We start from the raw sequence: 27,664 nt of genomic DNA, 5'->3' as shown, positions 1-27,664 counted from the left end.
GGCTCTGCCCCCACATCACGACTGTTCTGCCAGCCAAGGGAAGGAACAACGCTGGGATTGTTCCTCATGGAGCAGCCTGACTTCCACCGCAGACTGGGCTGTCTGACTGATCCCCCGAGAAGCAGCAGCAAACCCAGCAGCCGAGCAAAGCCCTGGGCTCAGGCAGCTCGGCTCAGCTGTGTTTGCTCCCCACGAGGGGTGGCCTGGCCCGAGGCAGCCTTGGCTGCAGGAGCCACTCCGCGGTTGCTGTCAGCCCACGGAGCGTTCCCGGGGCCGCACCCTCCCTGGGATGTTTCATCAGCCACCCAGCCCTGCCAGACCATCCCAACGCATCCCAAAGAATTCCCCAGCAAAACAAGCTTCTGATTACCAAGGAACCAGGGCAAGCAAAGCCCCAGCAAACTCCTCAGCAATCCAAGCAAACTGCTTTAACTGTTGTTGGCTTCCCCGTTTCCCCGACGCCAGTGAGCAGAAAATACCCCTGGAACCTGGCGAGCCAGGGAGATTGCAGAGAGGAAAGTCCCTCCAGAAGGAGGAGAAAGCTCAGAGATCTGGCTTCAACTCAGGACATTTTATTCCAACACTAGAGAGAAATCATCGCGGGGACCTCAGCTCGCTCGGGTTATCCAGCCAGGCTGCCAGCACGAACTAATGCAAAACTTGTGTGCTACTCCATCTCTGCAGGAAGTTTGCCACCCCCAGACGACTTCTTAGAGCTGGACTACTTCAAACAAGCCACATTTTAAGGGGAACTGCACTAACACAAGCACTGAATTAAGCACAAGTGCCAACCCTCCACATTCTGCCTAAACATATTGCGAGGGCTTCCACTGCAGAGAATTCCAGCCTAACTCTGCTTTCAGTCCCTCCTCATTTATTTATTTTAAATATCACTAATCTCTCTCTCAATCTCTCGTACGTCCTGGCTCGCTGGAGATCCATCACTTTGGGCATGAGTGATGGATATCATTAGTCTTGCATAGCTTAAGGAAATGGCAGCTGAAATATTTCACACTGAACATGCTTCACAGTTTGAAATAAACCCATAAGGAAAATCTGCCAGAACACCTCAATTGCCTGGTTTTTTTTGCAAACTGTAAAATAAACTTTGTCCTGAAAGCATAAGGAGGACTTCCCAGCTCTATTTTCCACAAATAAGACAAACTCTCCCTGCACAGCTCTGCTCTTTGCTGGGTGTTCTGCCCATTTATAGGAGAATGTTTTTTGGGGGGTGATGAGTGCACAGAGCCTAACCTGTGGAATGCTTGCCTGTCCCAACCAGCTTTAAATGAGACCAGGAAGAGCCCTTGTATCCCACACATTCTCCTACTGCAACACCCAAAATCTTGATGCAACTTGAAGTAACGTCACAGAAGAAAGCAAGAACAAACCTCACACAGAGACAGTTCCCTCACACCCTTCCAGAGCCAGTACAAGCCCTTGGGAGGATGGGGTGACACTGATGGAGGCACAGTGGGGGAACAACAGCCACAAACAGCACTGTGGGGTCTGGGCTCACAGATGGCCTCGGGAGCTTGGGACACTCAGGGTCAGCCCTGCTGGCAGCACAGAGCTGATTTGGGCTCCTCCTGCATCCCTGTGGGAACACACAGTGCTGGGTCACTCAGCTCAGCCACAGCAGGAAGATGGAGCCCATAGGCCATGACAGAATCAGGGATGCCATATCCCATGGCAGGAAGATGGAGCCCAATCCCCATGGCAGAATCATGGAGCCCATATCCCATGGCAGAATCATGGAGCCCATATCCCATGACAGAATCATGGAGCCCATATCCCATGGCAGAATCATGGAGCCCAATTCCCATGGCAGAATCATGGAGCCCATTCCCCATGGCAGGAAGACAGAGCCCATATCCCATGACAGAATCATGGAGCCCATATCCCATGGAAGAATCATGGAGCCCACATCCCATGGCAGAATCATGGAGCCCAATTCCCATGGCAGAATCATGGAGCCCATTCCCCACCGAACCGGCAAGTGCCGCGTAGGTGTGAGAAACAAGGAAGTCTGCAGACTCCCCAAAAGAAAAAAAAAAAGTGTAAGATCTCCTTGAGAGACAGAGGAATTAAAGAAAACCATAGCAACAAGTCAGTCCACCTACCCAAACCACCCACCCACCACCAGTTTCATTTGCTGACGCACTTCAAAAACAAGCTGGCTCCTACCCGCTCTGGAAGGTGAGCAAGCCCTGAGAGCTCATTAAATTCCCTTCTCAGCTACTCTTGTGTGCCTGCAGCTAGTGAGCAAGTGGGATATAAATAGAAGTTATATAACAGCGCTTTGTTGATTCCTGCGCTTACCAAAAAAAAAGGCAGCATGACCTTGTTTTGCTGAATAGCTTTGCCTCTGCCTGCTCCGGGAGGACTTTAATCCTGCTAGGGATCATCTTGAAAGTTTATGGTGGACCTGGATCCCACGGAGAGGAATTGGGAGAATTACTGATTTACCTCCCTGCTAGCTCCTTGCAGGACCAGGATCCCCGTGGAATGCTGAGAGGACAGCCACACAGGAGGTGGTACCCAACCATGAACACCTCGAGGCCACCAAGGCACAGCTGAACCCTGAGGTAGAGCCTCTTCTCATTTTTTTTCCACCTACACTGCTCAACCACACAGATGGGCACTTTAGAATCCAGCAGGAAACTTCCCTTTGGGAAAAAAGACTGGAGGATGTTCTGCTCCAGGAATACTGATGGCTCAAACATACCTCAGGAAGCAGCAGGAGCTGCAGCTCAGGAGCAAAGCCGAGGTGCTATCGTCACCATCTCACCTCATCCAGCCGGTCTCACCTGGGCATCCCTGGGCCCTGAATAAAACCAGAATCTCCCCTGCAGGAAGGACTCCTCACACTGCATTATCAGGGGGGCTGGGCTGTTTTGAACGTGGTGGTATCCAACAGCTGAGGGACACTGAGACTTCACCATGCTAAACACATCAAAATATACAAGGAGAAGATGTCCCTTCAGAAAAGGACAAGATCTCTGCCCACAGTTGATGATGCAGATCCTTATCAATGTTTTTTACAATGTCATGTTCATGACATACTCAGAATTAAAAAAAAAAAAAAGGTGCATTTTACCTTGAGGAAAAACACATTAAACCAGTGAAAGACACAGGCAGGTGACTGTTTAACACATGCCAAGAGACTGCTGGTTGTGCACTGGTTTCCTAAACGGGTACCATTAAAACAATGCAAAAAGAGATATCCTGTATCACAGAATTCTGTCTGTCAGAAACAAACAGAAAATTTAAGATGTGTTTTACCAATGATCAAAAATTTTCAAGTGCTATTTACAGAAGTTTAGTGACCCAAAGACATTCTTGCCTCTGCAGCCTTTGCCATTGCATACAATTGTCTGTGCTCACTGATATCTATGACTGCTGCAAATCTTGCAAGAAATAAATCTGATTTTAAGAGTCCAAACCACAAATTAAAGCACTATAGTGTCACTAAGCCAAGATTTTTACCCCACCAGTACTCCTGTAATGTTTTGCAGAGTTTTCCCCCCGTTCTGCAGGGCAGTTGCAGCCACATTAAAAAAAGAAACAAAGTGTTCCTGCAACCAAATAGGACATTTTGGTCACAGTATTTCACAGCCAGTGCTACAATGAGCTCAAGGACATAAATTTCTCTTGAAGTCTCTGCTCTCTCAATCCCAAGGGCAGTGGCTGGTACCCCCCAGCTCTGGGCTTCCCTGGGTCCCCCAAGTGCCAGAAGCACAAAGAACTGCATAGCTCTGGATTCAATTCCTTTTGTGCATCAATCCTGCAATTATGTAATAACCATCAATCATCTCTTAGACAGTCAGAGGCACAGAAAAGGAGACCACAATTCACTCTGGTGGAGTTTCCTCACTGGTGGCAACACACGAGGACAAAAGTTGAGAAACGTCAACTGAGTCCAAGTGTGGAGCAAGACCGGGCTGGGATGGGAGAGTTGTGTGAGTCCAGGCCAGAATTCCCTAGCAAACCTGACTGAGGAGGAGCTGGCTGCTGAGATTTCTGTACCCATGGCACCTGTGCCAGGGACAGCACAGCCACAGCCCCCAGCCCCAGGGGGAACCGGGATCCTCTGGGGAGGCTCAACCAACGAGCTCTGGGAGCTCAAACAGCTCAAATCCTCAATCTTTTTGCACTGTCCCATCTCAAAGGAGCCTCACACACCCCAGTGAGCTCCATGCCACCACTCCACAGAGCACTGATTCACTCCTGCCATGCTGTGATGGAGGCATAACTCTCCAGTTCACCACCACCAGTTTACTGGTGATGTCTCGAGGCAGAGTGGCCCCTGGTCCTCATCCCACCCTCAGCTGCTTGGGGACAGAGCTGTGCAGCATGTCCCACCATCATCCTCTGCAAAGAGCAGCAACTCTGCTCAGATGCCTTGAAGCCAGCAGCAAATCCCACTTCCTGAAAAAAATCACCTTTTCCTTGTGAGCCAGCTCCCACCACCCCATCCTGTGTGACTGCAGCCCCCCTGGGGGACAGCAGTGGCCAAAGGGGAACTGAGGCACCACCTCTCTCCCAAGTGGCAGAGGTGCATTGTGTCACCTTGGGGCAGCGCTCAAAAACTGCCTGGAACCACCAATGCCACCAACCTCATTTTACCTTCCCCTGCTGAAGGCACCAACATGTGCGTGCGGGTAATTTGTCACGCAAGCTGACTTCGGAGAAGATCCCTAATTAAGGGAGCAGAGTCTCCATGGAGAGGTGTTATGTAAGGGACTTTACTTGCCATTAACTTCCACCGACCAAGGAAAGCCGAAACTCGGACGTGAGGCAGAGTAACGGCACATGGAATTTTTATTTAGCAGATGAGAGACGAGCGCTGCAGGATGAGTCCCCAGCAATTTCCTGCACTGTCACTCACTCTCTGCACCAGAGGAGAGCCCGGCCCTGCTGCCATGTGTGTGGGGAGGGACTGAGCACTCATCCCTTACCAAGGAGACACCCTGAGTGCCCACAGCACCCAGCAGAGCATGCCTTGCTCTGGAGAAGGCAGCACCAGGACAGCAGAAAGGCACTGGCACTGGGGGAGCAGGGCAGGCTCAGCCCTCACCCTCTGGAGCAGAGCTGGGGCACCCCCAGGGCTGCTCAGAACCGCTGAGCCAGCGCTCCCCAGGGGGATGCTCAGGGTTATATAAATTAATAAAGGGGTTGATGTAATTTGCAGCTCAGTGAGTCGCAGCATTTGTCAAGTTAATTTGTTGTCTGGTGCTGACCCCGTGGTTCCACCTCTGCTTCTGTCTCTGTGCAAACGAGGGCAGGCTTCCCACTGAAACCCAGGGCTCCTGCTGAGCCGGAGTGACAGCCACCACAAGGTCACCACCATCCTGCTCCCAAAGAACCTGACAGCGTTTCTAAGTTAATTCCAAAAGCTAAAGCCCAGAAAGTTTCCACCCAGAGAGCTGGAAGCGGGCAAAGACCTTCCCAGAAGAGCTAATTTGCCACATTCACATTCACCCCTGCAGCAAAACACGGAGCAGCGTGGGATTCAGGGTGCCACACAGCACCAGCTCAGCCTCCTTCCTGAGGTGAACCAGGAGCCTTTTCTCTTGTCCTGCTTCTCCCCCACATTCATTTTCTTAACAATACAATAAAAATCCCTCCTACCAATTACAATAAGGAACGTTTCAAGATTTGCTTTTCTGCTGGAGTTGGCAACCACCTACTTTGCCTACCCTTAATATTGGCCCTGCCTGCACCTAATGAAACAGCAACACCTATTGCAGTGATCCCTTCCCAGCATCATGGGGATCTGTTCTCCCACTGAAGCTCATGGGAGTTACCTGGGAACTCCCATTATTAACCATATTACAATCATCATGTGCAAGTTCCTGTGTGTTGGTACAAACCTTGTGCTGCACTCCAGGCGGAACCGATTTCCCGTGTGAAAACCTGGAGTTAAGAAAATGCCATGCAGGGGTGACACATTCCTGGCTTTGCTGCCAAAGAGCCTTTTTTACATAACCTGTCCCTATCCCACCACTTTCCTCTTCTCAAAGGCCTGCAGATAGAGGCAATTGAAGTTCAGTAGAAATTATTCAAACTGAGCACGGAACAAACTTGTTTGGAGCACTATCAATCAAAAGCTGCTAATAATAACAAAAAACAATTGTGAAATGAAGATAAACTCTGTTAGACCTCAAAGATAAAGCTGGCTGCTTTGGCTAGGTCAACTTCCCCAATGACAAATGCATCTGATGCAAAATGAATACAGTTATTAGTCCAGAAACTGGGGATGACTCTTCCACTGGCACTTACTGGAAACTGCAGAAGAAATGCAGAAAATCCACTCTGCAGGTTGCAGAGGTTGCCAAGCCCTCCCTACCCGCTCTGCAAAACTTATCAAAGAACATTAGAGAAAGACTGGGATAAAACACAAGGAAAGTATCAGGTTAATTTTCCCAAGTGTATCTTGTTTCCATAAGCAGCCAAATTTTGCAGCGTGTTTTGTAAAAATGAATTCCTGCTAAGGGGAGACCATCACTTTTTTGCTGCACTCAGTAAATCTTCACTGTGCCACAGCCAAAGGCTGCTGCACAAAGTCAATCAGCTTTGCAGATTAGCAAGTACCCACACGGCTCTCCTGAACAGCTGGGCTGCACCCAGGGCCCTCTGCATTGTGAGCCGTTCTTCCTACGTGGAGACAGCAAAGCTTGGTGATGAGTTCAGGTCTCAGGACACCAGTTAAACCTGGCCATCACATCCCTCAGCAATTACCCTGGGAGATAGAGCCCTGAACTAATGATTTTACTGAAGAGCAAGCCTCCACCTTCGCTTTGATTCCCAGTATGGAGCCAGCTGCTCTCCCAGAAGTTAAGCTTTGTGGTTGGTGTTCTCCCCGTTGGAGCTCTCCTGGCTTGGCTCTCTCAAGCCCTGCTGAGAGCTCAGAGTGATGGGGACGTGCTGCTCCTGCCTGCCACTGCCACGGGCCCCACGTGCTGGAGCCACTGCAAGGCACCAGAAAACTCCCTCCCTCCCACCAGGGTAGGGACCAACGTGGGGGAAAGCCACAGAACACGTCTATGCACTGATTGTGCTCCTTTTTTGCTGTTTGCTACCAAGTCCATGGAGTGTTGCAGCACGGAATATCCACATCCCAACGGCTCCACGGGATATTTTCAATAACATCCCCTTCGTGCTTTGCATGCATGAGTAAGAGCTGCTGGGTGTGTCTGAGCCCTCAGAGCTCACAGCATTAGCTGTAGGCATCACAAGTCATTTGGTTCCTAAAACATTCTGTACTTAAAAGCAGCCCACACTCCACAGAGCCCCCTCCCAGCCCATCCCGCCAGAGCACGCACCCAGGGACTGCTGGCTGCCCGTCCTAGACACCTGCCAAGCACTTATTCCTGACTGGGAAAGCATGGAAAATAGCCACTCTGGGCTGTGGAAGCACATCTGTAGAGGCTGCAGTGAGCAGGACCTGGCAGCAGTGCACGGCGTGGGGAAGATGCCCTGAGAGCCATCCATCACTCCTGACCGCAGGGCTGCTCCACAGCCTCCCAGCTCCTGCTCTCAGACAGCAAATGCAAACTCAACGACCTCCCTTTTGGGCAAAAAGGTGTCTTTGGAGAGGGACTGCAGATTTTCCTCTTGGTTTTCAGTGGGTGAGCTAAGGAATCTGCTTCCAACACTGCGGGAAGTGACTCTGCTCAGTCCTTTAGCACTGAGGTCCAGCACAAGCAAAGGATCTCTCCACATGAGATTTGTTTTTCCTTCCAGCAGAACAGTGAGAGGTTACCTGAGGCTCCCTGGGAGCTGCAAGGATGAAAGCTCAGCTTCCTTTACATTAGAGAAGAGCAGGAAATTTAAAGGAGTGACTGTCCCCCAGGAATGTTAATCCTGTTCTTGCACTTAAAGGTGACACAGGATTTTCAACACTCAATTCCCACTTTATCCATTGCAAAGAAGTTTCATTCCAGAGCTTATACACAGGGGATTAATGAGGGCACTGATTACAGAGACAGAGTGAAGGAGCTCAGAGACATTCCCTGTTTTCTCAAGGGAAGTTTGCATGGACACAGGAGGTGCTGTAGAGATCTAGTGTGTGTCTCAACCACAACAATCAGTTACAACTGGTCAGGACTCAGCCCCACAGACTGACTGCAAACACAGCACGTGCAGAGCTAAACAAATAACACATCACAGATTCAATCATCTTTGTAAGCAAGTTTTGCTGTAAAAAGGTTTTACTTTCCATTTGGAAGAGTGTAAGAGCTCGCTGGTGTGTGTTCATTAATCCACACCAGGGACAATTTTCTTTTAGGGGAATCTAATCCTTATTGAAAACACAGAAAGAAAGAACAGGGAGCTGGAGAATGGGGGTGGTCTGGAGTTTACTATACACTTATGTAAAATTCCAGTCTGAAATTGAACAGCTCATTGTAAAAGTCTCTGAGCATGTTACACTTAAGTTATTTGTAAGAGCAGTCAATAACTTATCTACAAAGCTGTTTTATTATACATTCCTCTGTATTGCCCTGGGAAAACACCTCACGTACCCAGTGCCCATGCAAACATTCAGTAAGTTCACTTTTGCATGGCAGACATTAATATTTCCCTTAATTACAGGTCAAAGATCATTCAGATAATTTCCCCTCCCGCCTCCTTAACCCTCTCAAATTTCCTGGAGTTCATAAAAACATTTCCCTTCCCGACACGGCTCAGTGACAAGATGGAGTTTTCCATTTCCCTACCTGTATCGTGGTGTTCCCACCTTCCAGCAGGGCAATGGCCAGCAGGATGCTCTCGTGGAAGACTCTGTCACTGGTGGCATTCATGATGAGATCTATGACCAGGTTGGAAGCACCTTCTTTGTCCAGGTGGCACTGGACATCTGCCAGGCTCATCTCCCCTCGGCTCATGGAGCTGGACCCAGAGCTTCCTCCTGTAAAGGTGATCAGGACAAAGAGGATGGCACTGACCCCATGGGGATGGCAAGGCCAGGTGGACAGGGCTTGGAGCAACCTGAGATGGTGGAAGGGGTCCCTGCTCATGGCAGGGGGTGCAACAGGATGAGTTTTAAATTCCCTTTCTACCTAAACCATACTGTGATTCCATCAGTGACTTTTTTAGCAACGGCATCAAATTAAATAAACTTCACTGTACAACCGGCTTCAAATGGAATTTTTGCCCATTCTACCCCACCATCTCTGCAATACCATGAAATGGTTTTCTTTCAGAAATGGTTCATAATCTGACATCCTTATGGGCACATTTCCTAGATACTACTGCAAATATTAAACTGATCAGGATTTCTAAGGACATTTATTTAAAGCAACGTCACAAACAAGCCAAGCCAAGGCAGACACTGAAGAGTACAAACAGCTCTGTCTGCTACTTTTGCTCCCAGCTGCAGTCACCCACACGGACAGTTCTGCTTTCCTTGGGAGCTCGTAGACAAAACCATGAGGGAAAACACCCTGATTTGAGCCGTGGGGCGCTGACTGGTCAGGGATCCACACCCCGGAGCGGGGCAGGGTGGCCCGGGGACGAGCAGAGCGTGTCCTACCTGCCGGGCCGGCCTTGCCGGGGCCGCCGGCGGCCAGGGGCCCGTTGCCGAAGGCGGTGAGGCTCTCGCGCCGGCCGGCCGCGCGCACGTTGCCGTAGTAGCGGTTCACCAAAACCTGCCTCAGGGCCTCGCCCTGCACAAAAAGAGCAGAGGGGAGTCACCACGGGAGCTCCAGGAACTGCCAACCACCCATGCTCATTGGCAGCAGGGATGCTGCTAGCAGCACCCTTCTTGGGAGGGAAGGGGGAATGAAACCCTGGAGAGTTGGAGAAATCCACTGAGCTGCTCCTGATGTGCTGGGCCAGGCTGGAGGGGTCTCATGAGGCTCAATAAGATTATGGGTTCCCCCATGCAGCACAGAGACAGCTGCAGTTCAGGTTTTGTGTACAGCTTTCTAGACAGATTTAATTTTCTGAGAGGTTTGCTTTAATTAAGTTCTATTGTCTCGGTCTCAAATGCAAAGGAGTTGCGTCTGTACAGCACCAACACAGAATCAACAGGCAGATTAGAGGAACACCAGAAATGGTTTTAAGGAACAATTTAACCTCCTCACACCTCTCCTGTTGGCCATCCCACCAACCCTGCAGGGCCGTGCTCTGCTGTCCCTCCACCAGCAGCTGACACAATCCATGATTTTGGAAACCCGAGCGATCCCGCTGGATCCTGGCTCTTTGTTCCCTGCTGGAGTCACGCCAGCCCTCCCACCCCAGCACCCATCCCAGCACAGGGCAGGTCCTCACATAACCCCAAATCCTGGAGCACCCAGAGCCCCAGCGCGAGCCAGCAGAGATCCAACACCTCCAGGTGGAACGTCACCCCACAGCTGCCACTTCAGCCTTCAAAGGAATTCCCTGGGATTTGGGGAGCTGACAAAGCTGGAGGCACTGCCAGCACACAAACACTGCACGGGGATTAAGGGATTTTTTAAGGTCTTTGTGCACAAAGGAGACCTGGGGATTTTTGTCACTCAGAGCTCCTGCCTTGCTAATGGCAGCGTGGTTACAGCAGCACCATCCCAGGACAGTGCTGCAAAGGGGAGGGAAGGGCTTTTCTGGGGATTCAGAAAATAAATAATAATAATTTTTAAGAAATACCAATCTAGCCAAAAATAATTTCATATTAAAAATACATCCAATTAACTAAAGCATCTTATCTTTAGTTCCATAGTTGTCACTGATTTATTGATTTTCAGTTGTATTTCAAATGAAATTGGTTGTCTGACTACAGATTCAAGATGTCATTTAATATGTTAGCTGTCATAAAAGTGAAGTCTAACTCTAAATTTTCACAGGAAGCCTTTAAAACACAAGTAAATGGAATTACATAAATGTGCATTAATTGGCTTGTACAGAACTCCAGCCCTGCTGCAGTCCCACTGATTTTATACACAGCTGGCACTCACAAAGGTCACTTCAAGAGATCCTTATACCCCAAAAAGAAAAAAAAAAGACAAAAGTCTGTCTGATAATCAAGTTCTTCACCAAATTTCAGAAATCATTTCCACAGGGAGAAGCCCAACACGTGCCTGAGCTGGTGAGGGGTGTCTGCCCTCCCCACAGGGCTGGGGCTCAAGTCAGGGCTCCCACTGCCACCCTGGCACCACAATCCAGCAGCTCAGAAATGGCTCCTGTGGATTCTCAGTGTGAAAGCTGCAGCATGGGAGCTGCGTTCCATGGCATCAAACAGGGAGGGAGCAAGTGTCAGGGAACAGGATGCAAAATAAACACAAAGTCAGTGTTCCAACCAGCTGCTTCCAAAAGCTCCCAAACAACAGAAAAAAGGCAAACTCCTGTGGAAGCAAGAGTAGGAGGAGATGAGCACTTCTCCAAGGGGCATACGCTTCCCATCACCATCTGGGCCAAAGAGTGAACATGTGGGAGAGGCAAGAGACAGCTCAGGAGCTCCAGCAAACCCTGTCCTGGAGGAGCTCCTGCGACTGACAGCAACATGGGAGTGTTTGGGACACGAGGCAGTGCTTTATCCACCTCCCTGCTCCCAGTCTGGCAGGTGAGGGAGGCTACGTGACAGAACAAGGCCAAGCCAGACACAAAACACCCCTGAACTACATCTTCCTTGTACATGTGCACTGATTGGAAAGGCAACTTGACACCCAGATGGGCCCCAGGACACAAATGGCTACAAGGGAGCTCTCACAGCACCTTCTCCCTCCTCTGTTGAACTAACTGGCAGTCATCCTGTCAAATGGCATTTAAACCAGGGATTTTTACTACTTACTACAAAGATAACACATACTCAGCCTTGAGAACAGCTCCTCAGCAAACTCCACCTTGCCTGAATTCAGGAGGGCAACTAAAGCTCTTGGAGCTGCCCCCAGATTCTCCTTCTGGCCCCTGGTGGAGCAGGAGGTGAATTCTATTCCAAAATAGTTGGGGTGAGTGGAGACCTGAGCAGGACAGGCACCTCTGGTGTCTGCAGGTGTTGTGTATCCAAAACAAGACAAATCACCAGAAAATACAGCAGGAACAATATCAAGCAGCTGTTTCTAGTCAGAGTGTGCTGATCCAGGTCTGGCAATACACAGTCACCAGCATTTCAAACTCTTAACTGGGAATAAAAGCTTTGGTTCCTACAAATTTATCCAAGCCCATGGTATCAGCTAACAAATATGAGTATGTGATTAAAGCAGAAGGAAGAAAAAATAAGTGGTATTTAAGAAATGTTCCAATTAATTCAGCTGCAATGCTTGGCTCCAGAACAGTTCTGTAACCATCCTGTTAGTGCTGTGCACCACTTCAGCAAGGGCAGTGTGCAAACAAACATCAGATGTTTGGCAGTAACCAGAAAAATCAAATATGGTACCTAGGAAAAAAACCCAACAGCGTCCAGTTTCATCTGCATTCACACCAGGTGAAGTCAGAGTAAGTCACACAGAAACATCACTGCACAAGCATCAGCAGTGCAGATGCAGCACACAACTCTAAGTGATATCAGGAACCTGGTAGAAGCTTTAAAACAGAGCATCTTTCGTATTTCAGAGTGAAGCAGGTATAAGTTGCTGCTGTTGTGTTCCCAGCTACAGGACCAGAAGAAATGGAGGAAGGGACTAATGATGCTGACTCTGCAGCTTGGCTGGCTACAAAGGGGTGGTGTGGCCAGAGGAGCCAACTCCAGGAGCACTGATGAATGTCACTTCACAGCAGTGATCAGCACCCCGGGGAAGGCTTTGACAGTGGGAATGGACCAGACCAGGGCCTGAGTTCAATTCAGAGCAGCCAAGCTCTCATCCCTTCCATGCAACCCCAGAGAAGGGGCTCCAGCACCTTACTCTGCCCACATGGCTCATTTTTTGGATTCTCCAGCCAGCATTTAACCACACAAGTTTCTCACATGACTTAGGCTTCACTGTTTACAGGGGAAAGGGAGATGAGTTCTGAAGGTGCTTGACTGCTGTACATACCCTTCTATGATCCTCCAGTTGCCTCTGGGGTAGAGTTTGATCAAGCTCCTGCTGTGCGTGCAGAAAGGTCATTTTAAAGCAGAACAACACTCAAGAGAGACCAACACCTTGGCACTCACGGGGAATGCTGGGGGAGCCACAGCTGGATACGAGGGGGGAGATGAGGGAGATGGACTGACAAGCCACCACAACAGGACACCTGCCCTCTGGCAGCCCTGGCCCCTCTGCTCTGCCACCCTCACACACCCCCCTGGCATGCACGTGTGCCAGCAGTGCTCCAGGGAGCACGGCTCTGTGTCACAGCTCCCAGGGACACTCCCAGGTGTGGGGGGCTCATGCCCATGCACAGACACACAGGGACACCCCCCAGCCCACTGGACACACACTCTGGGGGTCAGGGACTCCAACACATCCCACCGTGGTCACTGAAACTCGTTTGAGACTGGGGAGGGCTTCTGGGCCAGCCTGGGGCTCCCTTGCCATGGCCAGGATGCCAGTGGGGAGTCACTGACCTGCCCCTTGGCACGGGCACCTCTCCAAATCAAACCTCTCTCACTTTGGATATCCATTCCCAGCAATGCAACTGCCACTTTGCAAAGCTGAAGCACGTTGGGGTTTTGCTGCTTTAAAGCATCTCACAAGGTGTAGAATGACAGCTCTGTGCAGGGACCCATCAGAAACCAGGAGCCATCTCCCAGACATCTCAAACCCATTTGATGACCACTCAGAGTTTCAGGTTACACTTAAACACTAGTCCACAAAAATTACAAAGGCCTAAACCATCACAAACGCTTCTTTTTCTATGTGATCTCACATTTATAAAAACTTCACAGCTCACAGAGAATCAACACTCTCCCAGATTTAGACTTCCATGGTGTTTCATTTAGATTTGCACTGATTTGGCACCCAGTTGTACAATCCACCAATGCCATGTCTGGATGTCCCATGAATTTCAAAGGAATTTAAGATTTGATAAATTTTCCTGCCTTCTTTTTGGCAAATAATCTGCTTTATGCACATAAAGGACATGTTTCCACATATCCAACTCCCTTAGAACCAGTGGCCTTGACAATGTGCAGTGACCCTGAGCTTGTCCACTGGGACATTTTAAATGGGACACCAATTGCTCTGGAGGTATGAAGCTTCCACTAAGATCTTCCCTTTCCTTAAAGTATTGAAGTTTTTAAGTATGTGAGGCAAAGGGAAAACCAAATTCTGCATTAGGAGCCAAAATGAAGTCTCATTTTGCCAATGTAGGAAAATTTGAGAGGAGACTTTTCCCAGTGCCACTCTTAAAGAATAAAGGAAATGGCTGAAAGGAACAGACTTAGCATTAGCTTAGCATTTTAAAAAATATTTTCAGACTACCACGCTGATGCTGTATTGGATTAAGGCACTTTAACAAATCTACTTATTTCCACTGTCTAACACCAGGCAGGAACACACACTTCACAGGGGTTTTTACCAACAAGACACTCCACTAGGACTAGTGAAACACCAATATTTGTGCTGTACAAATATAGGTGGCTGACACACCTCTACAGGGCTCTCCGTTTCTGGAGCTTGCGGCAGCTAGTTGAAAGTAAAATGCAGAAAAATTAGTCATTCCTCCAGAATCCTTCATCCCAACAGCAATCCAGTGGTCAACAGCGAGGGGAAGGGAGCTGGCAAAGCACTTGACTTCAGCTGAATCATCACAAATGAATTAGAGCTGTAATTACTGTTTGCACCCTCCCACCCTGCTCCTAAAAGGGCCACATTTGGCAAATTTCGTGGGTATCCTTTGAACATCCCAAACTGCTTTGCATGAACTCAGAGGCACAAGCAAAAAAACATGAAGTTGCAGGTGCCCAGAGCACTTTTGGGGACCACACCCCCAGGATCTGTCACTGGAATGCTGCACATCCACCCCAGTGGGGAGGAGGAGGAAGCCAGGGCTGCATATCACTGAGGCAGCAGCCTTATAATTTCAGCTGAAAAAAAAAGGTATTCAGTGGATTCTCATCTATAAACATACTTCTCTTAAGATAAAAGATACACGACACAGCACCAAACAGGAGCAATGAAATAAGGGCCTGGATGGTGACAGCTTTTCAAATTTAAAATGCTGATTTTCAACTGAAACAGATGAAGACAAGTAACTTTTATCTAGTCAAGCACAGACACACAACAGAGAACTGAACATTCAAACTCAACTGCTGACTTAATTGTGGGGAAATTGCTGTAACTTCTCAGGAGCAGACACCAGGAAATAACACTCCCACAATCCTGTAACCCCAGCCTGAGCCAGGCATTCCTGGCTGCGTCTGCCCCAGGGATGGACAGACCGAGGCAGCACAGACTGGGAGAGCAGCCCAGCACCTGCTGCAGCCTGGGGAGCGCCCAGCCAAGGCAGAGGGAGGCCACAGATGCAGCAGGAGGAATACTGAGACTCCACTTCCCAGGAAGGAGCCCCAGGAGCGAGCACTTCCCTTGCAGGGGGCTCCTTGGCCAGGAAAAAGACCCTTCTCCATTCTCCTCCTAAGGGACACTGCTCCTGGCCAGCTCCCATGGCCTTTGGTGGCGGCTTCCTTGCATTGTCACCGCTCCTGGCCACGTCTCAAGCATGCAAGCCCCTTGTGTGGCCAAGTGGAAGCAGGCAGGGTTGAGCCCAGAGGAGCACAAGGGAACAGGAAGCAGAGGAACACACCGTCCTGCCCTGCCCTGCTCCCAGGCTGCAGCCCTGACAGCTCACAGGGAGCCTGGGCACATTGTCCCTCTGCACAACCTGCCTGGGGCACAGGAAACACCCCTGCCTTCCCCAGAGCCAACAGCAGCAAGGAAACCAGGCCTGTTCCCCTGCGGGGGAAATGAGCTCCCTTCCTCCTGGGGAGGGGAGGCTGAAGCTGACAGGTCAAGTGGACATGACTGCTGGAATCAGGATTCCAAACAAAGGTTTCCTTCTGGGCACTGGTACAGGTTTCCCAGAAAAACTGTGGATTTTCCATCCCTTCAAGTGCCCGAGGCCAGGCTGGAAGGAGCTCTGAGCAGCCTGGGACAGTGGGAGGTATCCCTGCCATGGCCGGGGTGGCACTGGGTGAGCTTTAAGGTCCCTCCCAACCCAAACCATTCTGAGATTCCTGGGCTGATACCTTGACCCCATTTCAACCAAACACACATTTACATTTTGGGGCTGAAAACCAGCCAGATGAAGAATCACATAAAATTGACAGTTTGCTCCTTCCCAAGGTAAAATTACAAATTCCAGCTCACAGATTCCTGTGCCCTCCCTCTGTGGCACAGACAGCACATCAGAGCCAGCCCCACACACTGACCTGGCAGCAAAACCACTGCCCACATGGATCACCCACAGCAGCACAGCCCTCAGCCATCTTCCAGTAAGAATATAAACTCCAAATCCTGAAACTGTTATTCTTTGAGTCGAAATGGGGTCAAATAGCAAAGAATTATTGAGCTCCTGTTGCTGTGCTACACTTTGCACTCTCCTGTGTGCTGCAACAGCAAAATACCACCTTATGCTTTACAAGGATTGAACAGGGTGGGAGAGCAGCCCAAAGCAGTAATTTTCCAAGATTTCTTGTGCCTCCCTGTATTTCAGCTCTCCAGCTATAAGAAAGGGATGGTCTGGGGGGCAGGGGCAGGTTTGTGGAGTACCAACCACAGGTGATCAGCAGGACACCGTGGACAGCTTTTAAACTGGAACCCAGTGGGTGGCCGGGTCAGAGTCCAACATCTGTGCTTTTTACAGGCAGTAGGGAAAGGTCCTTTCAACTTGCTGAGCAAAACCATCTCTCTTCCTTTGAAGTTTCCACTCCCCCAAGGCTGGCCAATAAACCACTCCTCATGAGCCATGAGATGCACAATCCCTGACCCTCTGGTGACCGGAGAGCCTCCAGCATCCACTTCCCCAGCACAGGCCACGTGTGCTTCCCAGAACACTGTCTGACTCAGGAGTGGATGCACGGCCCTCAAAAACCACCAGAGCACGTGACAGCTCCAGGGTGAATTCAATTTCTGAGATACAGATGAGCTTTCCATCCTTTTCTTTCACAGTTTGGAGGAATTCTTCAAAGTTTTAGTCTCACTTGCTTTCAAAATAACAATCACAATGGAAGTTGCTGAATGCTTCCTTCAGAGAAAATTCAAATTACTGCTGTCATAGAAAAGGTTTGAGGAAAAGCAGAAAGAATTTCATTCAAGTTTGAAGCATCAGAATTGCTTTTCTCCACTGTTTTTACCCAACTATGCAGTGAACACCCAGATCACTGAGCAGTGAAAAGGCCTGAAATGCATTGAAAAGGCTGGTGGAGATTCCAGTTCACAGACTGGGGCTGCTCCAGAGAGTGGCTTCAGCAAAACAGGCTGGAAAACTGCTCACAGAGGGAAATAATCTGATCAGAAAACTCACATTTGTGTGACCACACAAGCACACCTTCAAAAACCTGGTCCTTTGCTCTTCAGTCTCACCAGACCCTGGAATTTTGATAAAATCATGGACAAACCAGCACAATTCCAAGCACCAATCTCCTACACTTCAGGCTGCCCCAGAGTCCAAAGGACTGAGAGGTGACAAACCTCAGACTGCTGAACTGATGACATTTTCCAGTGTCATCAGCTCACACAATTCCTTCAGGTCTCTCCAACCATCCTCTCCTGTCCTGGGAGGTCCTTGAGCTCAGCACTGAGCACTCTGAGGAAGCTGAGCCAAACTCCAAGGATTTGGCTCCATGGACAGACAGTGGTGAGGAGTGGGATGCCCTGGGCTGTGCAGCCAGTCAGGTTCAATCACTGAGAGGGCCCTTCTGGTCCCAAAATCTGCGAATTCAGGAACTGACCCAACTCCATGCATATGGCATCTCATTACTGGGGTGGCAGGGGAGACATTTGGCAGAGAGGAGGAAATAAAAAGGGAAAACACAACTGCAGAGTCAGCCACATTGCACATTAAGCTTTTGATAGCCAGGTTGTACACTAGAGTGAGGATCTCAGATAAATGATTCTGAAGCCTCTGCCTCAGCTCCTGCATTGCCATCTCCAGTAGGAGCTGGAATTCCAGTGGGAATGGCTGTTCAGATTGAATCCTTCAAGTCCCTTTCCACTTTTTCCTCCCTTCTCTGAACTTCTCTGCTATTCCCTTTGACATACCATCAGCTCTTCCTTGAAAGGCACACAGCAAAAGCATCACCTTGTCTGATTCGTGGCAACAGACTAGAGCAAAATTATGTTGCTGTCCTTCATAACTCTTTAAAAATACCACAAAACTCTGTGCAGCTTCCTTGCCAAGTCCCCTTTGTAAAGCCAACACTGTTACCTTGTGGAGCTGAGGAGAAATTTGGATAGGAAATTTCTAGCCCCTGCAGATGATCTGTAGGTGTTTGTCAAACAAGCATTTGACTTGTTATGGAGAAGTTTCAGGGCAGAGGGGAATAACTGGGACCCAGGAGCACTGAACTGCTTTGACAAACTTCCCACGTTCCATTTCCCCCTGTACAGACGTTGCATTTTCAGGGATGCAGGATCTCAGCCCTGCCTAAATCAGGCAGCAGCAGGAGATGTGGGGCAGCACCCTGTCCTGGCACAGGTCCCCCAGAAGGGACATGGGATTTTGGGGGCAGGGGCAGCCCCCCAGCCCTGTCACACTCCCAGGGCAGGGGCACGGCTGAACATCCTCCTCACCTCAGGGAACGTGCAGAGATTGTGCACTGCCAGCCAGAGGTGGCAGATCTGCCACAAAGGCTGCCACTGCCTGCACTCCAAGGTCACCAAGATCTACCTAGGGGAATGCCTTCCCTCATTTTCCAGAGTTTTCAGTGGAAAAATCATGTTTTAACTTGGGCTGGGACTTTCCAGGAGCTGGAGACCTCAGTGTCTGCCCTTCAGCAGGAGTGCAAGCACTTCCTCCTCTCTAAATCCTCACTCCTGCAGGACTTCTACTGAAAACACTGAGAACTACCTGCACAACACATTTTACTGCAGCAGTTTTAATGAGCAGTAAGATGGTACAACTACTATTTTTTTGGTGACAAGTAACTGTAAGAAATGTTCCAGTCTCCTTTTCCAAGGAGCTCACCAATTCCAGTCTGTGTTAAAAAAAAAAAAAAAGCCCTGTCCAAAGATCGCAGGATTTCTCAAGGGGAAAAAAAAATATAAGGCAGCCCACAAAAATTTATGAGTGCCTGCATTTCCTCTGCTTGAGACATAACAAGTGAAGCACTGTCTAAGTGCAAAATACACAAGAGAAATGACTGCAGAGTAAGATCTCTACAAGGAAAATAATTCCCAAGTGAAGCTGTGCAGCTCTGAAGAGGTTAATACATTTCCTAACTCCAATCAAAAATGCATAAAACAGCACATATTTTGCACCTTAGCCATTGGAACTTCAGTTTATCATAGATAAAGAGCAGGGAAAAGGTTAATTCAGGCAACCTCTTTGAACCAGGATTTTCAGTTCTCTTTTCACCTACTTGAAACCTCAAGACTAACACAAAGAGGTGAAAAAACCCCAAACCTAACCTCTGCTGGGTGGGTCTGCAAGTGCATTTTACTGGACAGAGCCGCCTGTAGATATGTCAGCTGCATAAAGAAGTGTCACCACTGAAAAAACAGATAAAACACCAACACAACCCTAACAAATAACTGAATAACTACAAGGGAAACTCCGTGCCGGATTCAGTTGGGTGGCTGCTGGCCCGTACCCCAGAAACGGCAGAACACCCCCATTTCACCCTGGAAACTGAAACAGAGCTGCAGGGGTGTGGGATCAGATTGGGGGGAAGCACAGCACCCCATTTCAGTGTGGAAATGGAACAGAGCTGCAGTGGTGTGGGATCAGATTGGGGGGAAGCACAGCACCCCATTTCAGTGTGGAAATTGAAAGAGAGCTGCAATTGTGTGGGATCAGACTGCAGGGAAGCAGAGCACCCCATTTCAGTGTGGAAATTGAAAGAGAGCTGCAATTGTGTGGGATCAGACTGCAGGGAAGCAGAGCACCCCTGTTTCTGTGTGGAAATGGAAACCACTGCAATGGTGTGGGATTGGGCTGGGGGGAAGCAGAGCCCCCCATTTCACCCTGGAAATGGGAACAGAGCTGCAGTGGTGTGGGATCGGGCTGGGGGGAAGCAGAGCACCCTCATTTCAGTGTGAAATTGGAACAGAGCTGCAGTGGTGTGGGGTCAGACTGGGGGGAAGCTGAGCACCCCATTTCACCCTGGAAATTGAAATAGAGCTGCAATTGTGTGGGATCGGGCTGGGGGGAAGCAGAGCACCCTATTTCAGTGTGGAAATTGGAACAGAGCTGCAGTGGTGTGGGGTCAGACTGGGGGGAAGCTGAGCACCCCATTTCACCCTGGAAATTGAAATAGAGCTGCAATTGTGTGGGATCGGGCTGGGGGGAAGCAGAGGCCCCCATTTCACCCTGGAAATGGGAACAGAGCTGCAGTGGTGTGGGATTGGGCTGGGGGGAAGCAGAGCAGCCCAGCCCGGCGCTACCGGCGCAGGCCGCGCCAGCCGCGGTGCCTGTAAACATCCCCGCCGCCTTTATTGGCAATTACTGCTGAAGGTCACACATCAGCAGCGGGCCTAAATTCCAGGAAAAAAAGCTCTTCTTATGTAACTGCTGCCTGAATGTTGGCAGGTGCCCAGCGGAACAGCTCACTGCAATGTGGCTGGGAGGGGAAAAAGGAATATAAAAAAAATAAAAAGCAAAGTAGGCCATCTCGCAGCGCGATCGGCATCCTGCGCGTGCCACCTGCAGGTCAGCACCGACGGGGCCCTGCCTGGCAGGCCATCAAAGATTCATGGCTGCTCCAGGATGGGTGTGTTTAGTACCCAGGACTCGCACTGCAGGTGGAAACTGGGCCACGGTGTCCCCAAATGGCAGCCCTGGCCGGGAGGATGGACAGGAGCCTTTCGCAGTGCCCCGCAGGGAGGGAGCTGGGCTGGGCTGGAGCACAGGGAGCCCACGGTGCAGCTCGGCATGCAACACCAGCAAATCTGCATTTGCATCACGCCCGCACTCCTCAGTGGGCTGAGGATTGCATTAACAGCACATTACACTGTTGTGTCTAATTAGAAGCAGGGTTTAGCTCTTGCTGTTGTGTGTGAAGATTCACACTTGGTGGAAGAATTCACCTCGGCCCTGCAGCTCTTCCCTGAGACAGCAGGCTCCATCAGGATCAGAGCAGCTCCAGCCCAGGAAGGAGGCCACCAACAGAGACTCAGCCCAAGGGCTTCTAAGGACAGTGCCCTGCCTTGGGGTTTTGGCTTTATCACCTAAACACCTGCACAGAGCCCATGTCCAACTCACCCTGCTGAGCCCTTCAGCTCCTGCTCCCAGCCCATGCTCCAGGAGAGGCAAAGAACAGCCACAGCACAACCCAAAGGCAACTCTGAGCTCACAACTCCCCAAAGCCAGGAGAGAGCCAACACAGCCATGGTGCCACTGTGGTGGGACACAGTTCCTCATGGTTTGGGCTTTCTATCAATGCTCCACTGCTTCTCCTTGGAAAACTACAGCTCCTCCCTGTCCCTCCTTTCCAGCACCAAGGGAACTACACATAAACCCTCAATAAAAGTGTGAGTTAGGACAGCAGCAGCCCCTCTGCTGTTCCCTTCCACTCCACTCCTCCAGCACACAAAGCCCCCCAGCTCAGCCCAAAACTGTCTGGGGCTGGCGCCAACCCCACACTGAGGGGATTTCCTACCACTGGGTGAATTCCAGCATTATTCACCCACTTCCAAAGGACACTCCCTTCTTCACTCACAAAAACGTTGAAGAGGGTCTGTCATGACTTTCTGTCACAACTTTCACTAACAATCACAGATCTGGCATTTTTTATAACTTCTCCTTTTGGGACCCTCTCCTCGCTGGGATCACCTTGCAGGACACAACTAAGATAACTCAAACTATGTAAAAAGCCACCATGAAATCATGCCATCAACAGTTACTTCCCCCAAGGGAACAAGGGGCATTTCAGCTGATCAGAACAATTCAAACGTGCATAATTTTGACAGAAAAGCAAGTTAATAATTTTACTAATAATGCAGAGTTTTGTATTCTTTGCCCTAAATGTTTACAGTTTACAGGGCTGACAAGGGGGAAGAAGGAAACCAGAAAACCCCAGGATTTCTGAGACTTGCCAGTGGTTCCAGCTCCATCTGAATGCCTTTCCCTACGCAGCCAGTGCTCAGTGGGGATGGTTATACACACACCTGCTCCTTCCATGCACTTGCTCCATTAAAGAGCAATAAAATTCCTCCTTTGCAGCCTCCAGACCAAATCCTAAATTGCTGTGCACGCTCTGGCTGATTTACTGCAGGCAAAGACAGCACATCACAGCCAGAAACCAAAGGGGAAAGAGTTTCACATTATGACTTAATTTGCAATTAAACAATTCAACTTTCTCTCTGAAGTTTCTCCAAGCTAAAATTATACATATACACACGTGCTATTCTGGGAAGCTGCAGCAGCACATCATCCAAAGGACCAGGCCTGGTGGAAACATTTCTGTGCTACAGGTTAAATTCTGGAATCCAGAGCATCCAGAGGTGTGTATGCCCCAGGTTAAAAGGGGAAAAACTGGGTTTATTAACAAAAAAAAAAGAGAAACAGACAGCAGAGCACCTCTGTAATGCCAGAAGTGTGTGTGGAGCTTGGGGATACACCTGAGATCTCACCCCAGCACAGCTCAGAGGTGACAGCAGGGCAGTAAATGAATTTGTACAACAAGAAATTTGTCTTTCAGTTGAAAACCAGAGTCTGGGCAGAAAGCAGTGATGGGAAACCAGTTTTGTAGGGAAGGGACCTTCAGCTCCAGCCCTAAAAGCCCCCCTGAACAGAAAACACCCTCCAGGCCAGCTCTGAGTGATGTGCACAGTATTTGTCCACTTTAGTGACAAAGAGTTTGGCTTTCAAAGCCATTTCACAGGCAAGGTCTCCAAATATTCCATTTTCAGAATGAAGTTTACCCAGTGAATTCAGGTGGTTAACATCAAAATTAGCAAGTCACACCGTAAATTGCTTTCTGTAGATTTCATGACCTACTCCACTAAATAAAGGTCAGAAATGCTTTAGACATTTTAAGTGGTTGAGCTTTGCTCCAAATAAAAGGCTGGCTTGGGAGAGAACACAGGAAACAAAGCACTGAGAGGAAAATATTTCTTTTTTCCGTGGTATTTCAGTAAAATAAGGTGCCAGTCAATCACTTTCTCAGTATTATACATTTATGCAAATTCCACACCCACACCAGGGTTTTTTTGAGCTGATGAGGAAGTTGCACAGCAGAGGCAGCTCAGCTCCCTGCGCTGCTGCCCCGACCAGACACCAGGCTTGTCACAGTGCTTGGGAAGCTCCATGTCACTTCAAGTCTTCCCTCAAAGAGGGCTTTTCACCCAGAAACTGCTTCCCCAAGTCACTGATTCCTCAGGGTTGCACACCAGCCATCCCGTGGCCTCCCAGCCAAACCCCAGTGGGGCACAGCAGGGCACTGCAATGCTCTCACGAGCTGCAGCACTGTCACCTTCCCTTCCTGGGAAAAGCAGCAGCACAATTTCTGCACAAGGACCTGCCCCTCCAGTCCCACCTGCACCCACCTTCCTCCAGCTCCTGCATGGGCACTGTTAAATCTCACTATTTAGCTTTCCAAATGAGAAAATAACCCCTTCACATGGACACAGGAATGGTGGCCAAGTGCTAAATGCTGGCTGCCTAGAGCAGTCCATCCTCCAGATCTGATCCTAAACTTCACAGGATCTACCATGGCACCAGCCGACTGCAGACTACCAAAAATGATAACTCCATCTGGATTAATATTCCGAGAAATGACATATGGAATTAGTTACGGTAACTATTCCCAGGATAGACACACAGCAGACTGAAAACTCCACTAATTCACTGACACAGGCACACAAATCAGAACGCTCAGTGCTGCAGAGACAGGACAGATCACAGGGCTACTGGTAAAACAAACACCATAGAAACAACACTGGAGAAAAGAAATAAAATTAAAACCTCAGCATTATCCAATTCAATGGTAATCTGCCGGGAAAGAAAGAAGGGGAAGAATTGAAAGCAAGGATTAGTAAGAGAAACGAAACATAAATTTCACGTAAGGAACTTATAAATCATTTAACACTTTAATGCTGCAATCCAACATTGTTTTTGCAGTGGGCATGAGGAACATCTGCCAGCGCCGGGTTAGGGAACAGACCCTGCTGGGAACGCTGTGCCAGGCAGCTTGGGAGGCAGGATGTACCCTGGCTTTGTTCCTGTGCCAGGGACAAACCACGTGGGCAGGCTGACCCAGAGCCAAGGACTTCACCCTTGGGCACGGGAGTGTCACGAGCCCTGAGCAGCAGCAGCAGCAGCTCAGGGGCTGCATTTCCACTCTGGGAGGGAAAATGGAGCTTCCCAATGCGAGTCCTGCAGAGCTGGGGAGAGTCAGCTGGTAGGCACCCGGAGAGACGTGCATGAATGACATGTTTCAGCACAGTGAAAAACTTGGGTCTAGCCTACACTGTCAATGTAGTGCAGTTTTGTGCCTATTAAATACTCCACAGTATGCTCCCCGTCACTGAGCCATCCTGAGCGCGTGCCAAGCGAGGAGTCTTCAGCAATATGGAAAAATTTCAGCCTTCCCACAGGCTTCTGTACATCTGCGCTCTGCCCACGGGTTCTGCTCGCTGCTGAGGAGTCCCAGCTGTGGCAGCAGGCTCTGGGTGACAGGAGCACTCCCCGTGTCCCCCTGCACTGCCCACCCTGCTCAGGGACGTGGGCCAGCAGGGTGAGGTGACCTGTGGGCTGGCACAGGAGCTCTGTGCATCCTCACACCCTTATGTAGGTCAGGTTGCTCCAGAGAGCACCACGTGGGGCTGCAGCAGGACCTCAGAACCTGCCCAGAGCTCTGGGGCTGGACACTGGTGGGCAGGGACAGCTGAGAGCCTGGCACAGGGACAGGACAGGCACTGCCACAGGTTTGAAGGGAAGGAATCCTCCCCTGCCCAGGTGGGGAGCCCTGGCACAGGCTGCCCCATCCCTGGAGGGCCTCAAGGCCAGGCTGGGCTGTGGAAGGTGCTCCAGGGAGGGACCTGGGTCATCTTTCAGGTCCCTTCCAAGCCAAGCCTTGCCATGGCTCTGTGCTTGTGAGGGCAGGGTGAGCTCTGCACCCTGATGGATGGAACCACCTCTAGGCAGGGACTCCAGGACTTACAGCAGGGTTTTTACAATACAAGAGGGGTTTTTCCTTCTCTTTTTTTTTTTCTTTTTTGTTACGCTACAGGATGGATTTTAAAAACAAAAGGTGCTACCTTTTAGGTGGTGACTAAATTCAGTTCTCTGAGTCACAAGGGAGAATAAATCCCACTGCAGTGCTCACAGCCAGACAGTAAAAGCTGTTCTACTACTACTGACAGTCTATCTGTGAGCAATCAGCTGCTGCTTCCGACTCGGAAATCACTTCACAGGCAGGCATATCCTGACTCCTTATGTAACTGAGCCACTGCTTCACAAATCAATGCTTCTGCCACACTTTGAAGATTTTTTAGCACCTTGTGGGGTTCTCCATGGTCTGAATGGTGCAAGGTATGTATGTTAACTGCAGCTTCTAGAAATACTGCTTCATCCAAGTTAGCTGAATGAAGCCTAAGAAACTCCTAGGAATTAATTTCCATTTTGGAAAATCTCTCAGTGGCAAATTACATTTAAGGAAAACTCTTAAAGCTCTGATTTGGGTTTCACTGGTGTCTAGTACACACAATATGCATCACCCACTGCTTTTATTACTTAAGGTGACCTTGGACAGTGGCTGCTGGCTGTTTTAACAGGAGAGGACACAGTGATCTGCTGGAGAAGTGTAAGATCTATGGTTACACTGAGCCTGTTACACCCCCAGAGCTGAGCACCAGGAAATACCAGCACCCATGGGAGGATCACCAGTCCCACTCCTTTCCCAGGAGCAGCCTGGCCACAGCCAGCCCCTTCCAGCTGGGATGGCTCAGAGAAGAGACCTTGAGGAGAGGACAGAGGGTGATGCCCAGCACAGGACTCAGCCACTTGGGCAGAGGACCATGTGTCCCAAGCTGATACCTGCAGCTGTGCCCTTCCCTGCTCCCTCCCCATCCCACAGGGATGTGCTGCTTTCCTGCAGCTGGCCAGGGAATTCCCTCCAGCCCAAGAATTCACTCAAATTGCTGCTGCACAGGGAGACAGTCCCCAGGCAGGAGCAGAGCAGCAGCTGGAGCTGGGCTGGCAGCACTGGGAAGAGCACAGCCCTGGCCATCCCTACCCTGAGGGCATTTTCCTGGGAGTCTCCTGTGCCTGGCACTGCCTGTGCAGCCTGGGTGTGCTGGGAGCAGCCCACACGTGCACACCCATGTGTGCTCCCTCCCCAGAGCCCTGGCACCACGTCCTGCTGCTGCCTCCTGGTGACATTCCCAGCTGGCCAGGGTGCTGCAGGTTCCTCTGCCTGTGCAGCATCTCCCTCCCTGGCAGCTGCTACAAACGATTCCAGCTGTTCTCAAACTCTCATCTCTGCAGTTTTTGCCCTTTCTGCTGTGAACTGAGCACAAGCAACAGCTCCAAACCCATCTGTGGGGGAGAACTGGACTGAGGCACCACCTGCTCCTGGGCACAGCTTCCCTGGGGCAGTGACAGCCCTGCCACATCCCAGCTCCCCCAGTCCCCACTCCCAGCTCCCCACTGCAGGCTGTGTTCCTCTGCACCCACTGGTGGCATGGGAAGAGCCTCAGCTGAGCAGAATTCCAGGAGAATCTCCAAATCCCAGTCTCAGCTGACTGTAACCACTTCTAGAAACACAAACGTGGGTGCATACACACCCTCCTGATGGAAACAAAGAACAGGTCTGTACCTACAGAAAAATGTTCCTCTCAACCAGTCAAGAGTTGTGTGTAGGAAAGGGAAAGAAGAAACATGGGTGGGTGTACAGAGTTTCCATCTATAAACCACAACAAGATTACTCAGTTGTACACAAATTCAAATTAACTACAAAACACCCTCCTCTTCCAAGGTTACATGACCTGAAGAGTCACCTAGACCTGGGAAGCAGATAAAGATGTTACAGCCTTCAAAAAAAGGTAACCAAATTGATATTTTAAAGTGCCAGCAACTGCAGTGATTAGACTTAAACCTGCCAGTCTCAAGAAGAAAAGCAACAGAAACAAGCTTAACTTCACATATGATTTGAAAGGTATTAGTTGATTAAAAATGTTTTGTCCCTGCTCCAGCCTGGAAGTGCTTACACATAGAAAACAGCTTGAAGAAGCAGGAGTTTTATTTTCTTTTACTGAATAAAGCCAGTGTTTAACAGAATGATGGACTGTACCTTACCTTTTCTCCATAGCCTCTATCTTTGGTCATCATTTCCCTGAGCGTCTGCAATACCTTAATACACAGTTTCTCCTCATTCTCCTCCAGCAGCTGCTTTGTGTGCTTAATTAACCTGAAAAAACCCATCAATCAGGTTAGTGCAAACATTCTAAAAATGGGGTAAATAGATGTGCTTATCTTCACTGCTTTATGCTGCAAACAAGGATTATCATCAGTGTTACACAAGCACTTTGGAGCCTTCTCTCCAGAGCAACACCTGACAGCTACCAGGGGAAGCTGTGAGCAGGAAAAGAGCCAGAAAACCCCTCTGGCTGCAGGCAGCAAGGATTCAGTGGGATCCAGGCCCTGATGGTCCTCCAGAGCAGCC

The 27,664-nt window shown here is 49.7% G+C and overlaps 1 protein-coding gene across 8 annotated transcripts in view; it reads right to left on the bottom strand.

Moving 5' to 3' along the window:
• ITPR1 (inositol 1,4,5-trisphosphate receptor type 1) overlaps positions 1 to 27,664 on the bottom strand; it is a 157,868-nt gene that overhangs the window by 45,479 nt on the left and 84,725 nt on the right. For 4 of the 8 annotated variants that reach the window (XM_039733936.1, XM_039733939.1, XM_039733938.1 and 1 more), the window contains 6 exons: positions 27,298 to 27,409; positions 23,965 to 23,991; positions 14,493 to 14,528; positions 12,957 to 13,007; positions 9,539 to 9,671; positions 8,724 to 8,914 (listed from right to left, as the gene is read on the bottom strand). In XM_039733936.1, coding sequence (XP_039589870.1) covers positions 8,724 to 8,914; positions 9,539 to 9,671; positions 12,957 to 13,007; positions 14,493 to 14,528; positions 23,965 to 23,991; positions 27,298 to 27,409 — 550 coding nt within the window. The remainder of the gene's footprint in view (positions 1 to 8,723; positions 8,915 to 9,538; positions 9,672 to 12,956; positions 13,008 to 14,492; positions 14,529 to 23,964; positions 23,992 to 27,297; positions 27,410 to 27,664) is intronic. The other 4 variants (XM_039733937.1, XM_039733943.1, XM_039733940.1 and 1 more) reach the window with 2 other exon arrangements.

Source organism: Passer montanus, unplaced genomic scaffold, assembly GCF_014805655.1.
Source record: "Passer montanus isolate IOZ18808 unplaced genomic scaffold, ASM1480565v1 scaffold9, whole genome shotgun sequence".
Classification (NCBI taxonomy): domain Eukaryota; kingdom Metazoa; phylum Chordata; class Aves; order Passeriformes; family Passeridae; genus Passer; species Passer montanus.
Note: the sequence above shows the minus strand (reverse complement) of the source record. Positions and strands in the feature narration are given on the sequence as shown.